General features: G+C 40.5%; 1 protein-coding gene across 1 annotated transcript; it reads right to left on the bottom strand.

Annotated features, from left to right (window-relative positions):
• Nucleotides 1-1,597: 1,597 nt before the first annotated feature.
• On the bottom strand, nucleotides 1,598-18,070 carry Ddx18 (DEAD-box helicase 18). Its single transcript, XM_070024421.1, has 14 exons — nucleotides 17,881-18,070; nucleotides 15,997-16,275; nucleotides 13,498-13,629; nucleotides 11,183-11,318; nucleotides 10,721-10,821; nucleotides 10,409-10,608; nucleotides 10,209-10,323; nucleotides 8,867-9,006; nucleotides 7,660-7,821; nucleotides 7,266-7,418; nucleotides 6,458-6,571; nucleotides 5,017-5,073; nucleotides 4,550-4,727; nucleotides 1,598-3,234 (listed from the first exon to the last, which is right to left on the bottom strand). Exons 1-14 carry the CDS (start codon nucleotides 17,975-17,977, stop codon nucleotides 3,092-3,094), a joined length of 2,007 nt encoding a protein of 668 aa, XP_069880522.1. The 5' UTR covers nucleotides 17,978-18,070; the 3' UTR covers nucleotides 1,598-3,091.
• Nucleotides 18,071-19,700: the final 1,630 nt, after the last annotated feature.

The following is a 19,700-nucleotide window of genomic DNA, read 5'->3' as shown; positions in this document are numbered from 1 at the left end:
GGATGATACTTAGGGTACCCAATGGTAGAGCACCTAGGGGTAGTGGGAAACTTGCTCACAGTGGGTATTCTCAAGGATAGTTGCTGGCACCCAATTTTTTTTTTTTTTTTTTTAGAGGCTCTGGGAATTTTTTTTTTTTTTTGGTCCAGTCGTGGGCCTGAACTCTGGGCCTGGACGCTGTCCCTCAGCTCTTCAGCTCAAGGCTAGCGCTCTACCACTTGAGCCACAGCGCCACTTATGGCATTTTTCTTTTTGCTTATGTGGTGCTGAGGAATCGAACTCAGGGCCTCAGGCATGCAAGGCAAGCGCTCTACCACTGAGCCACCTTCCCAGCCCAGGCTCTGGGAATTTTATGTGGTTGGCCTCAAACCACCATCTTCCAGATCTCAGCCTCTTGAGTAGCTAGGATTATAGCTATTAGTCATTGATGTCGACCTAAGGTAGGTTTTCAAATTGCTGATGAACTGGGATTACTAATTAGTCTTGAAAAGGGTACCACTGGAAGATACCCTGGGGAGATTTACAAATTTGAGCACTTTGCAAAATCTGGATCTGTTGTTCAAATTTCAAAAATTCTGTCTGGGGCTGGGAAGGTGGCTCAGTGGTAGAGCACTTGCCTTGCATGCCTGAAAAGCCCTGGGTTCGATTCCTCAGCACCACATAAGCAAAAAAGAAAAAAGCCAGAAGTGGCGCTGTGGCTCAAGTGGTAGAGTGTTAGCCTGGAGCTGAGGGGAAAAAAAAATTCTGTCTGTACTTAAGAGGCCCAACCATTTCAGGACATGTGCTGAACCTCCGTCCTTTTTGCCACTGTCAGCAAACTTCATTGATGTGCTTGACAGCTAACGCCTGGAGTACTTCACCATGCACTGCCCTGAACCTCATTGCATATTTGAATGCTATCTTATAAAATAGACCTCTGTACTTTTACTTCATCCATGAATCCAGCCCAGAGAAGTTAAATGGTACTGAAGGGAAATTAGTTAACCCTTATGCAATTTGCATCTTACATCCAGTATTTACATGAAACTGGTTAAGACTTAAATGAAGTTACTTGCTCCCATTTTTTTTTTTTTTGCGGGTCCTGGTCCTTGAATTCAGGGCCTAGGCACTATTCTTGAACCTCTTTGTGCTCAAGGCTAACATTCTACCACTTGCCACGCCCAGCCTTTTCTGAGTAGCTTTGGGAGAATTGCACAGGGATTTTCCTGCCCAGGCTGGCTTCGAACTGCAATCTTCAGACCTCAACCTCCTGAGTAGCTAGACTTATAGCTATGAGCCACCAGTCCGACTACCACTTGTAAAATGCTCCAAATTACCACTAGAAGCTGTTTTGAGCTCTGCAGAGGCTGGATGCCCTGGTCCTGGCCTATTCAGCCCACCATCTGTACCCTAACAAAAAAGATCAGGTTGTTAAAGGACCAGTCTTTTCACCATCTGATTATATAGATATACTTTTCCCAAAATCTTTGGGTATTGACTGGGGTCAGCAAAAGCACAAGACACAGAAGCAGTAGACAGCTGAGATTGAGAACCAGCCTGGCATAAGCAAGGATCCAAATCCTGTAAACCAAGCAAATATGAACACAGCAGTCTTAGATGAAATACAAAATTACAGGGTATTTAATGACAGAGACAGGGTGAGGTGGGTTGGGCAGGGATCGAACATGAAACAGGCTAGTTCTAAGTGTAAGGCAGAGGATGACTTCACTTTTGGGTAAAACAAAAAACTATACATGTTCACAAACATCTGAAATATCACCACTAGTAGTAATCCTGTCCAGTGATTATTGTTTCCATCGCTTCTGTTTTCTAAAACAAGGTTTGAAACCCAAGAGGCCTAGGTGGTCAAACCTAGTTCATTCCCTTTCCCACACCTTTCATCCCATGGTTTCCTCTTTTGATATTCTATGTAATTATACTCAATGGGACTCTTTTCCTGACTTCATTTGCCAGACACTGCAAAAGCATTTTTGTTTCAGACTGGTTTTAAGAGGTAATTTTTCCTCACACACAAACACAGCATCTCACAATCAACATAAATGAAAATAAACATCACTTGTTTTATATATATATATATATATGTGTGTGTGTGTGTATTTAAAATGATCTTTTAAGTTATCAAACGGAGAACAAGTATTATACTTCTACAACTTGATATTGAAGCACAACAATCTCAACTGTTTCTTCAACATTATCAGAGGGACTTTATTCATGTACTAATGGCACATACCTTGAATTTTCTTTTTTTTAAAAAGTAAAAACTAAGAAAGGCTCATTTTTTGGGGAGTTCATTTAGATATTTTAGGTAATCAGAGCCAAATAGGCATTATACCTTTTTATTCCTTTGCTAAGAGTACTCTTTGGTCCTACTGTGTGTGAATGCCTATAGTCCTGTGTAATATATCATGTTCATTTCAGTGTTTTTAAATTAGGAATATAATAGGGAGGCGATAACCTCAAGGGACATCTTAGGTATTTCCTCAAGGTCTCTACTCTTTTATACTAGAGTGCAGGTCTGTGTATTCAGACTGTCCAAGAAATAAATCCTCACCAGCTGTCCTGTCTTCTTCTTTTTTTGGCTATACCCACAGGGTTGAACACAGGGTTTGTTTGCTATACAGGTACTTCACCATTCAAGCCTCATCCTATATACCTTTCCTTGGTTGGGTTAGTTTTCAGGTGTTTTATCTGGGGCGAGTCTCAGCCTCTGATCTTCTTAGCCACAGTATGTACCATCACTCCTGGTGAACTGATATGGAGTCCTTCACTCTTTTGTCCAGGCTGGCTTCAAACAGTGATCTTTCTGATCTCTATCTGCATCCCCAAGTAGATGGGATTATAGTATGAGTCTTTTTTCTTTTTTGCAAATCAGCAGCATAGCTACCCATGCCAGAAATTCCTCACATAACAGCAAGTTACAAAAATAGTTATATCAAAACGACATGATTTGTGTGTGTGCACGCATAGGGAGTATTTAAAATTAAAACATCATAGCATCGAAGTAAAGACCAAGAACATTCTAAGCAGTATAAAAATCCTGTAGGAAAACAGAACCATTTTGGGGCCATTAGTGAAGGTAGAAGGAAATTCTTCAGTGAGAGAACTGCCTCTTATCTGAAGACTTCCTGCTAATGTGCTTAAAGATTTTGGATTTCTCTACTTTCTTGGTTTTCTGGTAGCCAAATCCTCCGCCACCTCCTCTCTTCTTAAGCTTGCCTTCATTGCTATTCACGTCTGCAGGTAAATGTTAAGGAAATCAGGCAGCAGAGATGATAAGCAATAGTGAAACCCAGCATGCATTGCATTGCACTCTTGCCCACCTGTCCTACATCCTGACAATGTAGAGGAACTAAAATGAGGTGTGATTTAAGTCCAGGTGCAATATTCACAGCAACCATTTGTTCCACCCAACAAAATTCAAGGTGAGTATAAATAAGGAGTTATAAGACCCATACAAACACATTTAGGAGTCCTCTCAGTACTGCCATATGTGGCTTTTGCTTCATTTGACTGAGAAATGTTTAACTAAGCAAAGGACCTAATTCTTCAGGCCAGACGATTCAACATGCACTCATTATAGCAATCATGACTCAACATCTAAAATGGGGATGAAGCAAGCCCTGGCGGCTCAATAATTCTACCTACTCAGGAGGCTGAGATCTGAGAATCACAGTTCAAAGCCAGTCAGGACAGGAAAGTGTATGAGACTCTTATCTCCACTAAATAACCAAAAAAAAAAAAAAAAAAAAAAGCTGGAAATATAGCTGTCATTCAAGTGGTAGAGCACCATCATTGAGCAAAAGCTCAGGGACAGTGCCCAGGCCCTGAGTGCCCAGGCCCCAGGACTGGCTCAAAAAAAAGGAAAAAAGAATGGGGATGGTAACCCAAAATCTGGCCCTCCAGTTCCCTCAAGATTTATCACAAATTTTTTCTCAAGATACATTTATACATAATCTGATTTGTTGATTAAAACTCATTTGTATAATTACTTTAAAAACCAAAAAACTTGTTTCTTCTGCTGAAAATAAGCACATATTATAAATTGCAACTGCTTCAACTGGAGGTATTCTTGCTTTTTGCCCTGAGCAAAGCTTATGTTTTCTTTTGTCAAACTTGCCTTTTCTTTGTATAAAACTCTCCACTGTCTGTAAGGGGCTTAGCTTAACACTCTTTGAACAGCATTAATGATTTCCTTTAAATACTCTGCACAGAGGGCCTCGGCAAACACCAAGTTCTGCAACTTTATCTCTGTGTTTCTGTCTGCAAGGTACAAAAATCCCTGCCTCTCACTGGGTCAGATTGCTTTGTCTTTTTGAAGCTTAAGCCTTATGTCACCTTCTTCCTGTAAGGTCCACCATGATTAACCTTTTTTTTTACCCTATTTTACCCCTATGTGCTAAACTAGTACTGGCAGACACTGAACCATGATGAACATCTGAGCCCTGGCTGATGGCAAAAGCACACTCAAACCTACTGGTAAACTAAAAAAACCCCCATGAAGCCTTTGCTCCTTAGTTCCAGCATGACTTAATAACAAACAAAAGGATACTCAGATCAACAAAAGGTGGCACCTTGAAACCAAATGACAGAGCAACCTGAGGCAAATTTAAGTTATTAACGTTGAAGATCTGCTTCAGAGAATGGGAGTCATATGCTCGTATGTATGACTTGTATGCTTCCTGGGCGGACTTATGAAGAAAATAGTTCTTTTCAATGAGTTTTTCAAGCTGGAACAGAAAGAAACATCGGTTTTAGTGAAACAGACCTAAAATATCTGAATAAAGTAACCTACAAGACACATTTGTTTATACTTACTCCAGTCAGTTTATGAACTGACACAGCAATAAGATCAAAGAAAAGAAAAACAAAGCAACCTAGAAACCACAGAGCAAGGAATCTTAAGTATTTCACAGTCTAGTTCCCACCTTATGAAAGGGCATATTCAGAACCCCATGAAGATGGTGTTGGGACAAAGTTATCTCTTACTCAGAAATGTAACTGGAAAAAACAGTATACCTGAGACTGAATGTCTGAAATTTTCGACCAAGAAAAGTCAAATTCATTTAGTGGAACCTAGAAAACAAAACAGAATAACCAACACTCAGATTTGGAGATGGATGAAAGTGCCAAGTGTCCCATTAACAGTGAGAGCTGATGGTTCCAGGCAGCAATAGTTTCAATGTAGCTCAAGCCTGGGATGTGGCATTTCCTCAGGATGGGGACCAGCATCTACTTTCTCTAGCTTTCCAATGTCAAAGGAAGTTCCAATTCTGCTGGGTGCACATGAATCAAGTTAGGGACTTGCATTTCTTTCTTCCTGGAAGACTAGGTGAAAACTGAACAGAGAAAATAAGTTGGGGAAGAACTTTAAGATGTCTATGATTGTGTGGGGTGCTGAAGCAACCTGGAACATTTAGTGAGGACCATCAGCTCTTCTAAGACCATCCTTCCCTGTGACTGTGGCTTGTAAACCCACAGGGCTCTATTGAGCACAAGCTCCAACAAATACTTGTTATCATTCATCACATTAAATAGCTGGAAATGTTCAAGACTTATACTAGTTACTGGGGGAGGGGGGCTGGAGGGGAAATAGATGTCCATTCTTGATGAGGATATAGCAATCAGCAACAAATTCCAGGAGTGCTTGTGCTGTGGGGCAGTGAAGGGTTGGAGCTCAGAGATGGTCTAGGATAGAGCAGAAATTCTAGAAAACCAGGAAAGGAGCGTATATAGCAAGTGTGCATAGGGTTCAGGGCAACTTTGGGAATGGCACCAAGTTGCAAGATAGAAGAAATACTCCTGAATGCTAGTGAGGTTGGCAAGGAACAAGTATCATGGAAAAGAAGTTCTGCCATCAGTCCACAAAGCCTAGCAACCAAGAGGCCTATTTTGATGGATTCTGTTATGGTAGAATGGAGAGGTCAAACCCAGATAGGTTACTTAGGGATTGATCAGAAAGAATTGCAAAGTGGAAACTACTTTCCCCACAAGGCAGACTAGGGGAAAGGCAGGAGCAGTAGCCCCCAGAGACATGGCAGGAAAATTAGTGGAATGATACCATGAAAAACAGCAACAGAAAAGTGAAGAAAGTAGTGATGGTATGAATGCAGATTCCACTGTTTATATAAGAAGGATAAGAAGAAAAGGTACCAAAGTGAGAAGCAGGTAAGGCTACAGGAGGCAGTCATGACTAGGAATAAGAGAGACTGAAGGAGCAGAGAAGCTTACACTGGGGTTGTAGGGAATAGGAGACAAGAGACTCTGGGACCCAGTAAGTATGATGAGACAGAGCTGGGGGCTGAGCTGTGTGGCAGCCATTTCTGCTCACATTCCCTGGCCAAAAACACATAAAACCTCACTGTTTTCACAGCCCTGCCCGGTCTTAAGACCTCTCCGCCAATTCCTATATAAGAACAATCTTGTCCCAATTTAACATTTTCTAAGCAAATGTATTTACCTTGGATTGCCTCAAGTAACGAAGGAAACCCAATTCTTCTGGGCGCAAAATAAGTAAGGCATGCCCTCTTCCATTCAGGCCTCTGGCTGTTCTACCTACACGATGAATGTATTCCTTTGGTGGAGAAAGAAAACCTGGGTTTAGGCATTGATTCCATGAACCTGTTGGCATCACGGCTGTATTTTGGATGACAGGAAGAGGTATATCAGCACTCCTATACTGAAATGGTGTGCCTCCCACAGAACTGGGCTATACCCACCTTCACCCTGTTCTCTACAAAGCAGGGCCAACACATTTTCTGCAAACACTATTCATGAATGAGTAATCAGTTAAAGATAAAGCCATAAAAAGGTTGTATATCATGTTCACATTAACATCGTAAGCTAATAAATGAAGTGTATTTCATCTTCAAAAATGGCTGGCTTAAGCATGTATGCTTTAGTCCTAACCAATTTTTCTTTATTATCCACGGTCCCGTGAAATACTTCTTAATATTAAGTTTGTTCTACTATAAATACTACAGAATTTTTATATAACTTAAGTAAATGTTAATTCTTTCAGACATTTGTTGCTCTGGATACAACACTCCAAAGATTTAATACTCTCACTTTAAGACATCCTGTTACCTGTTTAATCTTCTCTGCATACCCTTAGCCCAGGAAAGCCCGAATCACATTTTAATCCAAGAAATGCTGAAGGGCTGCTCTGCAGGGGTAAACTTCCTGGATATGAAAGGAGTTTCTCAGACAACCCAGACAGTAAATGCATTCCTTCTAAAGATGCTCCAGTTACACTATATGTTGGTTACCTTAGGATCATCTGGAGGGTCATACTGAACAATCCAATCGACTTCAGGAATGTCTAAACCTCTTGCTGCCACATCTGTACACAACAATATCCCTGAGTCTGCATTACAGAATTGGAAGAATGTGGTTGTACGCTTGTTTTGTTTCTGCCTTCCCTAGATTAAAAACAAAACAAAATTCATTAAAGCTGGAACATGGAGTTGTTTCTGTAAACTCTAAATAAACATATCCAAACTGTGGAATTGTTACTTTACTTGATTTTAAGCACACAACCCATCTTATGTTCTACAGATTGCAATGATGTTGACTTCCAATGGGATCAAACTATTCAAAACTAGTCTTCAGAAAGAGCAATACTTTCTATCCTACATTAATAAGCCCCTAGCAACCACTTACATGAATGGCCAAAACTGGCAAATCAATGTAGTTCAGCAGCTCATAGTGGTATTTCACAGATTTACAAGATGAAAAGAAAACCATCACTTTCTTCTTTCGATTCTTCTTAAGGAATGTAAAGAGCAGAAGGAATCTCTTTTCAGAGGGACAAACAACATAGCCCTAGAAATGAGCCAAATTAACAGATACAAATTAATCAAGTGAGCCTAATAATCCACACAATGTGAAGTAACATAGACACAAGACATTCAAAATCTAAACTGGTCAGGTGCCAGTGGCTCACACCTGTAATCCTAGCTACCCAGGAAGCTGAGGTCTGAGGATTGTGGATTAAAGCCAGCCTAGGCAGGAAAGTCTGTGAGACTTTTATCTCCAATAAACCACAAGAAAACCAGAAGTAGTGCTGTGGTTCAAGTGGTAGAGCACTAGTCTTGAGCTGAAGAGCTCTGGGACAGTGACCAGGCCCATAGTTCAAGCCCCATGACTGACCAAAATAAGCAAATACTAAACCAACATGAAATCACAAGGAACCGATTTATCAAAAACCTCAACATGTTATCTAACTGTAACCCCTCTGTACATCACTTTGACAAAAAAAAAAAAAAAAAAAAAAAAAAAAAGACAAAAAACAAAAGGACTCTACATGTAACATTTCCATTTTCATCAACCCACTTTGGATCTGACACCACCTTTCACAGCTATGACTTACCTTATACCTTATGGAGATCATTAGAAACACCTTTTTTTCTTTTTAAACTGTATTTAAAATTGGCAGTATAACATGTTTCCAATGTAACAAGCAGTAAAGAGTTGATCTGATTATTAGTTTTTGGTACTAAGAGTTAAGGACCCAATACTCAAATTTGCTGTCTTTGATTAAAAGTTCATTAATTTGTTTGCTCTATGGATAGTTTCTTTTTTTTTTTTTTGGGGTCCGGTTGTGGGGCCTGAATTCTGGGCCTGGGCCCTGTCCCTCAGCTCTTCAGCTCAAGGCTACCGCTCTACAACTTGAGCCACAGCGCCACTTCCGGCTTTTTTCTTTTTGCTTATGTGGTGCTGGGGAATAGAACCCAGGGCCTCAGGCATGCAAGGCAAGCACTCTACCACTGAGCCACCTCCCCAGCCCCTCTATGGATAATTTCTAAACAAGTATAATGAAACACCATCAAGATCTTTACAGTTCTAAGCTTTTTGTTTATAAAAGTACCTGCTCAAGACCATCCACTGTAGCATTGGCTTTATCATCATCAACACCAACATACAATGGCTCCTTTTTCAGTGAAATCCTTGCCAAATCTTCAACTTTTCGAGTTTGTGTGGCAGAAAAGAGCATGGTTTGTCTGCGTACTGAAACATACAACCAGAGATAGCCCAAATTTCCCTAACTATTTCACAATTACAAACACTTCACATAGATATATCAGGAATAGTAGAGGAGCTGTCACTATTAAAATGGGTAAAAAGGACACACTGTTAAGCTTCATAGGTCTGTTAAGTTTGATGAAGGACAAATTCCTTCAAAGGCAAATTTCCAAATCTCACCCAAGAAAACTCAAACAGTTGGTAGCTAAAACTTTACCAGCCAGGCAGGCACTGCTGGTTCACACCCGTGATACTAGCTACTCAGGAAGCTGAGATCCGAGGAGCAAGGCTTAAAGCCAGCCTGGGAAGCAAAGTTCCTGAGACTCTTATCTGTAATTAACCACCAAAAAGCTGGAAGTGGAGCTATGGCATGTGGTAGGAGCACCAGACCTGAGCAAAAAGCTCAGGCCCAGGTCCTGAGTTCAAGCCTCAGAGTCAGCACTCCCTCTCTCCCCATCCCCAAACAAAACACAACAACAAACTTCACCAGCTCCACACCCATTTTCTGGATAGTTATTAATCAGAAAAAGGTATCTATGCCTTTATAACTTGTAGACAAATAATCATATTCCAACTTCATATATAACTCCTAAACTGTACCACAGAAAATCCCAACAACAGTCATCCACAGCTAAAAGGATAAACTGGTATAGTCTAAAAAAATAGGATGGTACTGAGGAAAAGGGGCAGAAAAATTTGAGGGTGAAGGACATGTTCAGGATCTTATTACAGTAATGGTTTTTAAGGGACATCAGATTATCAAAACTTGAAGAGTTTAATATATACAGCTTATTAGATTAATTATATACATTGGTAGAATACCAATACATAAATCACAATGAACACAATCATGGTGTTATTATGAACAATTTATAATGATGTAAGACTGTAACCATAAATGTACCAGTCAAATATAACACAGAAGATAAGACTAGGGTTTCTCCAAAGATGTTCATAAGGAAACAGTAGGTAAGATGGCAAAGGAGGGAATCTGATGTTATCAAAAATGCCAAAACTATAAAGTCAGTAAAAATCTGATGAATGTATTACAAATTACGACTGGTTTAACTACTTCATTTGCCACAATAAAGTAAAATTCTGGCAGTAAATATGTGAGTTTTCCTATAGGAACAACCACAATCAACTTCTCCCTACTTTTTAAGCTACATGCAGATGTATCTACTTACCTGGCAAAAGTTTAATTATCTGCTTCAATTCTTCTTCAAATCCAACATCTAAGATACGATCAGCCTCATCAATAACTAGACACTGTAGATTTTTATACATAAATCCTGGAGTATTCTAACAAAACAATGGAAAAGAAGTGTCAGCTGTCGTTATATTTCATATAAAACAACAAGAGTGACAATACATATAAATGTTCTACCTGCATATGGTCTAGAAGACGGCCTGGTGTGGCCACAATGATGTTGATCCCATTACAGAGTTTCTGTGCTTCAGCAGATCTGTTACTACCACCCATGATCAACCCATATGTGTGAACGTGGTGCGTCATTAGCTCCTTAAGAACTCCAAAAGTCTGCATGGCCAGTTCTCGAGTGGGTGAGAGAATGAGGACTCCTGTTCCTAAAAATCCATAAATGACAGAAGGTACAAGTCTCATGGTTGTCAGCAGGAGGCCCTATAAGCTACAACAAACTTCTAGTGAAACAGTGGTAGAAATAGATCAAAAGCTTACCATTCCTGGGCATGAACTTTAACTTAACAATGAGCTCAATAGCAGGAATGAGAAATGCTAGGGTTTTGCCACTTCCTGTTTTTGCAGCTGCTAAAAGATCCCTAAATATTCAAAAGGGAAAAGAGAAAGACATTATATCTACCCATTCACAAATATTTACTGAACACCAACAAAGCACTATTTAGACATTTTAGACACAGAGCTAAAGCAGGAAGAAAAAATCTAGCCCATTCCTTCCCTATCACTGATACCAATAACATCCTATATACCTAACACAGAAATAAAAATTGAACTACAGAAAAGAAATTAATTCTTTAAACATCAGTAAATAACTTACAAGTTCTTATTGTGACTGATCATAATACAATGTTAAATCAACAAAACCATTTTGATATTTTCTTTACAATTTCCTACCTCTAAGAATAGAAACTAATTTCTAAACATCAGTGTTAATAATCATACCTGCCCTCTAGGAGTGGTTTTATACTTTTATGTTGAATCTCAGTCATGCGTACAAAGCCCATTTCTTTTATTGCCTTCAGGGTATTTTCATTGACAAGATAAGTTAGAGAATCGAATGAAGTATCCTCAAAGGCACCTATGCAAAAGACAGTTTATCATTAGCAAACTTAGGTTTCTTAAAAATTAATCCAGTTGGGGCTGGGAAGGTGGCTCAGTGGTAGAGTGCTTGCCTCGCATGCATGAGACTCTGGGTTCGATTCCTCATCACCACATAAACTGAAAAAGCTGCAAGTGGTGCTGTGGCTAGCCTTGAGCTGAAAAGCTGAGGGGCAGCGCCTAGGTTCAAAGTTCAAGCCCCAAGACCGACAAAAAAAAGAAGATAAAAATAAAAATAAATTAATGCTGTTAATAGCTGCCAAAACTAGCCTTGCTTCTTAGAAGGTCTTCTTACAGTTAAAGCCCTCCCCTCAGCCAGGTATTGGTGGCTTATCCCTGTAACCTTAGCTACTTAGGATGCTGAGATCTGAGGACTGTGGTTCAAAGCCAGCTTAGGCAAGAGTCCATTAGACGCTTATCTCCAATTAACCACCAGAAAACTAGAAGTGGAGCTGTGGCTCAGAGTGGTAAAGTGCTAGCCTTAAGCGGAAAGAGCTTAGGGACAGCACCCATACCCTGAGTTCAAACCTCATGACCCACAAGAACCAAACAGCCCCTCCCCTGCCCCCACAATCATTTCTACTGATATTGATTAGGAAAAAACCCTGTGCCTCTTGCACTTTCTTCACTGATGGTGGTTACATGATTTAAAGTCCATATGACATAAAACGTGAAAGGATAAAACATAAAAATGGAGCCTAGGGTCAAGTAAAAAGCAGTCAATTTTACTCCAATAAGACCACAGAGAAGAATCAGATAGCCATAGAACCCATATGAACTCACAGGGCAAGTACTGCAGTAGTTCTTCAGCAGGGTGGGCTATCAAAATCCTCTGGGTAGCTTCCTATCTACAGCAAGGTTGTAAAACAAGGCCTCTCTGCCTTGGAAATACTGATGGTTCCAGAAAGATAGTTCAAGTCACAAATTTTCAACTTTATGCTGGTGTAAAAGCACACTCAAAACAACCAGTTTTTCATTTTAGGATAGCATTTGATAAATTACATGAAATGTTCAATACTTTACTAGAAAGTAGGTTTTGTATTAGAGGGTTTTGTTCAACAGTAGCTGAAGGAAGAATTCTAAGCATCTTTTTTTTTGGGGGGGGGGGGGGGGAAGGGAAGGGGGTCTGGTCGTGGGGCCTGAACTCTGGGCCTGGGCGCTGTCCCTCAGCTGTTCAGCTCAAGGCTAGCGCTCTACCACTTGAGCTTTTTTCTTATGTGGTGCTGAGGAATGGAACCCAGGGCCTCATGCATGCAAGGCAAGTGCTCTACCACTGAGCCACCTTCCCAGCCCCTCTAAACATCTTTAAGGTAGGCTAAGCTACAATGCTAAGTGTTCAAATGCACTTACGGCTTCTATTTTCTATTTATAACAATAAGTTTATAAAGACAGTAAGTTGAAGAAGGATGGCAATGACATTGTGGCTGGATAATTCTGGCTAAACATAGTGGCTAAAGAATGAGCCCAGGGTTCATTCTAGCACTGGAAGACAGCTACAGTTTTGGAAGGCTATGCATCAGCTATAGCCTTCAGAACATTTCAGCCTTTACCTTCTAGATGTCAGCAGATTGTCCTTTTGACCATTAAAAATGTTCCTAGGGGTAGAGTAACCAATCTTCTATTTTTTTTTATAATAAGGCGGTTGGAATTTTAGGTTGTAAGACCTTTAGTACTCACACTGGGAAAATTCTGGGCAAACTTGGACCTAGTCACTCTGGTAGGCAAAATTACCCTTGTTGTAAAGCATGTACCACTGTGTATCTTTTGGAACTATTTTTTTTCCTTGTGCATAATAAGCATGATGTGTAAATGCTAGTCACTGAGCTACACATCTTTGTAATTTTGTTTACATAAAATAAGGGTTGGACCTAAGTATTTTCAACGAACAAGCAACCAACAGAATAAACAAAAAGTTCAAGGCAAACTGGCTCAAGAAGCCATTTCTGGTCAGGAACTGTGAATTAAAGACTAAATGTTTTGAAAAAGGATAAAGCAAAGAAACAAAGGGTAGTAGAAGCTATGCACATATCCAAGTACTGAAGTGTTAGGAATGTGGAAAAGAAAAATAAGGAACAAACCAAAAGAACCAAATACCATAAAGCAGAAGACAGAGATGACATTCCCAAGAAGATAAATCCAGAAATCTCCCTAGACGTTACCTGTCAGTCCCATGGGCAGGCTGGGTACTTCACTATCATCGTCCTTACTGTTTGGCTTCTCAACACTGTCTTCTGCTTCTTTAGGAGGAGTCTTGGTGCCTTCTTCAATTTTTGCCTTTTTAGTATCTTTGGCTTTAAAAAAACAAAACACTCTTTTCTTTAAAAAAATCATAACAGACTTGTTATGCAGAGATATATTTCCCAAAGCTAAATATATATTTAAGAATCTTGGGCTGGGATGTAGCTCAGTGGCAAAGCACTTGCCTAGCAAATGCAACGTCCTGGGTTCGATCCCCAGTACCAAAAAGAAAAGACAAAAAAAAAAATACAGTTAAAAAAAAAAACCCAAACAAAGAATCTTTTTCAAGGGGCTGGGAAGGTGGCTCAGTGGTAGAATGCTTGCCTTGCATGCATGAGGCCCTAGGTATGATTCCTCAGCACCACATAAACAAAAAACAAAAAAACAAAACCAGAAGTGGTGCTGTGGCTGAAGTGGTAGAGCGCTAGCCTTGAGCTGAAGAGCTGAGGGACAGCGCCCAGGCCCAGAGTTCAGGCCCCATGACTGACCAAAAAAAAAAAGGAATCCTTTTCAAGAAAACATCTTGGTTACACAGAATTGCCAACAAAACTTAGTAAGATTCCTAAAAGTATAATCATTAGAACCAAAAATGAACAAAAATCTTGTAAGTTGCACTAAGCAATGTATGAAGATTTATTAAAGCATAGGGAAAGGGCACTTACCAGATTTTATTTAAAAAGGCTTTTATAAGTCATGCCATGTGCCATTAATTTTCTATAAAACCCACTTGTTATCACACATACGTTCACCACACGGTCCCAACCTGTTGTTCCAGTTCCACCATCCACAGCTCTCTAATATGGATTTACCACCATGCTGGGCTTTTATAAAAATTTATGGCACTAAGGCTGAACAGAAATGAGGATTCTAAGACCGAGATATTAAAAAGCCATGGTGTGGTCAATTGGTGTCCCTGGATTATGACTTCTGTTTTCCTTATCAGTTTTAAAAGCATGCAGATTTTGCGACTTAGTGACGAAGTTTAGATTATAAGCACATCAAAACTAATTCTTAAGCTTCATGAATTTCCATCTCATTTTACCTTATATTTTCTTATAAGTTTCAATTGAGTTTGCAGGCAGCATGAAGAGCCACACATATCTGGGAACAGCCAAAAGCTACTTTGTAAATGAATGACTTACTTGAAGTAAGATATATCAACAGGATGTTTTAACTTGGGTGGGTAAACTTTTTATAAAAAGTTATGAATAGGGGGCTGGGAAGGTGGCTCAGTGGTAGAGTGCTTGCCTTGCATGCCTGAGGCCCTGGGTTCGATTCCTCAGCACAACGTAAGCAAAAAGAAAAAAGCTGGAAGTGGTGCTGTGGTTCAAGTGGTAGAGCGCTAGCCTTGAGCTGAAGAGCTGAGGGACAGCGTCCAGGCCCAGAGTTCAGGCCCCACGACCGGACCCCCCCCCACCAAAAAAAAAGTTATGAATATTTGAGCCTTCATAGTTCTCAAATGCTTTCTGTTGTAATAAAGACAACATAATCTAACACACTATGATGTAAGCCAAATTAAAAACAAAACAAAACAGGTGGAAGGCCAGATAGTTTGCTGACCCCTGTCCTATCCTACCTTTGAGATTTCTACTTGGCCATAGCTCAATTAAAAAGTCCATTCCATCACTAGTTTATTAAATTCAATAATCTTCCTCCTCCTTCATTATCCTGCCCACACTACTCCAGCATAAATTAAAACTGTTTCAGGGCTGGGAAGGTGGCTCAGTGGTAGAGTGTTTGCCTTGCAAGCCTGAGGCCCTGGTTTTGATTCCTCAGCACCACATAAGCAAAAAGAAAAAAAGCCAGAAGTGGCGCTGTGGCTCAAGTGGTAGAGCGCTAGCCTTGAGCTGAAGAGCTGAGGGACAGCGCACAGGCCCAGAGTTCAAGCCCCATGACCGGACCCCCCACCCCCCAAAAAAAATTAAAATTGTTTCTTCAAAACCTTCTTCCATGCTATTATTATTATTTCCTGGTACTAGAGTTTAGTTGAACTAAAGGCCTGGTCTCTTCCATTTTTTGCACAAAGCTGTGACTCTACAACTTGAGCCACAGTTCCACTTCTGGCTTTCTGGTGTGGTTAATTGGAGCTAAGAGTCTCATGGATTTTCCTGCCCAGGCTGGCTTCCAACAATGATCTTCACATCTCATCTTACTCAGTAGCTATGATTATACACATGAACAAACCACCTACAGATCTACATACCATTTTATATATTTTGCAAGTAAGTCTGCTTTTAAAAAGGGTAGAATTATGGAAGGAAAAAAGCAGATAAGTAAAAGAGGTAAATGAATTAAGTGCAGTTAAGTGAAATTCATTGACATAAAAAGGGCTAGGTAGATCTCACTATTCAGTAATAGAGGGAAGGTAGAATGAAAACTGTGAAGGAAGAGCTGAAGTTCAAAGAGAATGAGGTACATACCAGGCTCGGCATCATTCATCATTTTCCTTTTTTTCCTTTTTTTCTTTTTTGATTCTGTATTAGGAGACTGTGCTGCTTCTACTTCTCCTTTGGTTGAAGTGTTAGATTCTTTTGGTTGAAGTGTTACATTTTCCACAGTGTCTTCTGAGATATCTCCATTTTGTACTTCTGACAAACTCACATTTACAGAACGTTTAACTTTCTTAATCTTTCCAACTTTCAATGTTTCTTCAGGCACATTTTCATTTTGAGTTTCTGACAGGCTCTCATCTGATGCTTCTATTTAAAAAGAGAAACATCATGTATACAATTTTTAATGAACACCCTGGGGGCACTGAACTCTGACATGAGAAATTCCAGGGAGTCTGGGACTAGAAAACTTCAATGAGGTAGTTATAAAGTTACAATGTATACATTTTAGTGGTACTTGGTAAATTTAACTAATATTGTGAATGAAATTACTTCTTTTATATAAGTTGCTACTTCTCCCTCATTCAACTCCAACTCCCTTAGGCTGCAGTGAATTGGAAACAGCTAATGAAAGCATTTATTCCTCTCAGTATCTATATACAAGCAAAAAACTGTTACTTCTATCTACACCAATACCAACTATTTTGTAGAGAATTGTCAATGTATGAAAACTTTAAAACATCTCTCTCAAGGCCACAAACCCACTTTCAATTCATTACTATCTGCTGAAAACCACCTGGGGTTAGACTAGCATTTCCCCTTGGGGGCAGTCATTTCAAAATCTCGATCACAGAAAACTGGGACTGTAAACGAGGCAAGAAGGATAACAAAAATATAAAACTTTTTTAAGCCATTGTGCAGGCCACAGAGAAGCCTTAAGGAATTTGTCACATGAGATAGGGAGCAATAAACTTACTGTTCAGATTTTTTTCTATTTTCCCTACAGATACACTTTAGATGAAAACGAAACAGGATAACCTAAGCAAACAGGCCTGGTAAAGGTAACTCAGAAATATGGTATTTAGAAATACAGAAGTGCCATTTTTTGCTTCAAAGAGGAACCACAGGATGAACTCCTTCCCGAGGGATGCATTCCTCACCCCAAAAATTAACACTTGTCTAACATGATGTATGTCTTCCTGAGAAAAACGCTTTCTCCAAACTTAGGCAACCCCCTTTATCTAAAGGATAAGGATGTTTTACGGCAGGGTGCATTCTTACCTGGAAACTCAGAAGGTAACATCAGGTGTATTGGGGTGGGGGGGGTGGGGAAGCAACTATCTTTACGTAACTTTGAAGCCAGACCCCTGTCTTTATCACATAAATACCCCAACGGCCCAAGGAGCTGTGCGTCTATCTCCCGGTGAGAGCACCCACCCTCTGCTAGATTGTGCCCTTGCCCTTCCGTTTCTTGTCTGTATATCTGCTTGCCTGCTCTGCCAGGTTTTCTTACCACCGTGAGTTGTCCAGAAACTCTTATTCTTCGATGGAAGTCGAGGACCTTAAGAGTTCCTACATTTACAGGGCAACGTCACTAAAGCTCCCCTGCAGCCCGTGACGAGATGTGTAGGAACACGACTACAAGCTTAAGCATTTGGGAGGAAAGTGTAAGAACCAAGGGAAGACAGGAAACTAAGATGAGTAGCTCGCAGCTGAGGAGCACCGACGAGGCCCCGAGGAGGTGACGGGGTTCACATTATGAGGCTGAAGGGCAGGAGGGAAGCTTTAGGTGGCTGGCCGGTCGGAGCCCCACGGGATCCGGAGGCCTCAGCGACTGCACGGGTGCTGGGAGGGGCGGTGGGGCGGCCGGGGCCGGGGCCGGGGCCGGGGCCTGAGCGCGCCGCACCTCCCGCCGTGGGATCCGTGCTCGGGCCCGGCCCGCGGCCCGCGTGGGGCCGCCTCCGCTCCGCTCACCTTGCAGCTGTTCCTGCAGCTTTATGTTTCGTTGTCGCAACTTGCGATTCCTCTTCTCGATCTTCTTGCGCAGAAGTTTCATCTGTAGGTACGACATGCTGCCAGAAAGACGCCGCAGCGGCGCCTCCGCACCGCGGCTCAGCGCCCGGAGCCGAACACACGTGCGCAATTAGGCCAGCCGGAAACACATCTCGGGATCCTTCCGGCCGGCGGGGCGGGGCAGAAATGCTTCCGGGCGCGTGCGCCGTTGGAATCCAGAAGCTCTGCCGGGCCGAGCCTCACCGTTGCAGCGCCCCCTGGGGACAGGGAGGTCCGTCGTTGCACAAGAGTGACAAATTGAATATGAAGTTAAGACCGAAGAGTAGAGAGTTGTCTTGGTTTGTTTTCCGTCGCTAAAAAAATACTCAGGACTAGGAAATTCATAAAGAATATGTTTAATTTGGCTTTTGTTTCTGGAGGCTGGACAGTTTAATAACAGCTGTATATATATGTGTTTTATTACATATATATTATATAACATATTATTGTATATTATATTCTATATAACATATAATATATAACAATATGTTACATAAACATAATATATAATATAATATATAATACATATTATATGTAATATATATAATATATATGTTATATACTATAACACTAACAGCTATATATATTATATATATTACATATATGATATATATATATATAGCTGTTAGTGTTATAGTAGGGTGGATATGAAAGGGCCAGAGAGTATATACTGAAAAGAAGAAACTGGAAAGGTGGCATTGCTTTATAACAGTCTGCCCTCATTGTTAGCTAAGGAAGTTTTGAGCTTCTTCCTAAAGATATTAACCGCTCTTAATGACCCAATCACCTTTTTAAGGTCCCACCATTTCTCAACACTCTCACATTGGGAATAAAATTTCAACACGACTTTCATAGTGGACAAGTGATAACTGCAGCAAGGATGCTCTTGAATTTTCAAGCTTTGTATGTGCTGTACAGAATACAAGAAGGGGAAAGAAAGGGGATTGAAGTATGTTAGTAAAGAAGGGAAAAGGTAAGAAGACATGGGACACTCAGTTTGAGAGTAACTATATATTGTTCTACATATCCTTTCAGAGTTAAGGAAGATACAGCTCACTTAGACAAGATCTGGATTAAATGAGGTTAATATTCACATATGAGGTATATTAAATTCCAAATCTGTTAATGCCAGTTGCCCAGCAATTTTGGCAGCTGGAACAGTTAAGGAAAGAACAAAAAAGATAGCACATGAGCTAGATCCTAAGAATGAACCAAATTTGGCTGGGGAATAATATAAATGAGGTGAAGAGAGCATTGAGCTTCCTGGTATCAAGGGAATAGACCTGCCATTAGCGTTTAGGAGAGTCCTAGTAAAGATAAGTAAATGAGGCTGCCATTTGGATATAGTGTGACAATTTCAGTTGACAATGTCGATTCTTGAGGATGGCAGGGTGATAAAATTATGTTTCTGGAGGATTGATTTATAACCACTGTTTGAATGGACCTGGCAAAGGGGAGAACTGAGACCAGCTGGGAGATATTTTGGTCACTCAGGAAAAAAAAATGTGATGGGATTGTAGGGTGCTTGTTTATGCTCCCAAGTGGTCTCCATTTTTTATACACCCTCTCCTCATTTCCTTTCATTCAGTCTTTCTTGACTGTAAGCCTCTTCTTTATTATCCATTCAGTCTTAGCTTTAATGAATTCTCCCCTACATAGTCTTCCTACTCCTAGGAAGTGCTGCTTGGCCCATCTTTATAGCTACCTATAAGTTAGGATGATTTCTATGTCGTTGCTTTTTT

This window comes from Dipodomys merriami, unplaced genomic scaffold, assembly GCF_024711535.1.
Source record: "Dipodomys merriami isolate MVZ:Mamm:240054 unplaced genomic scaffold, mDipMer1.0.p SCAF_1, whole genome shotgun sequence".
Lineage (NCBI taxonomy): Eukaryota > Metazoa > Chordata > Mammalia > Rodentia > Heteromyidae > Dipodomys > Dipodomys merriami.
This window is presented reverse-complemented; position numbering and strand designations above follow the sequence as displayed.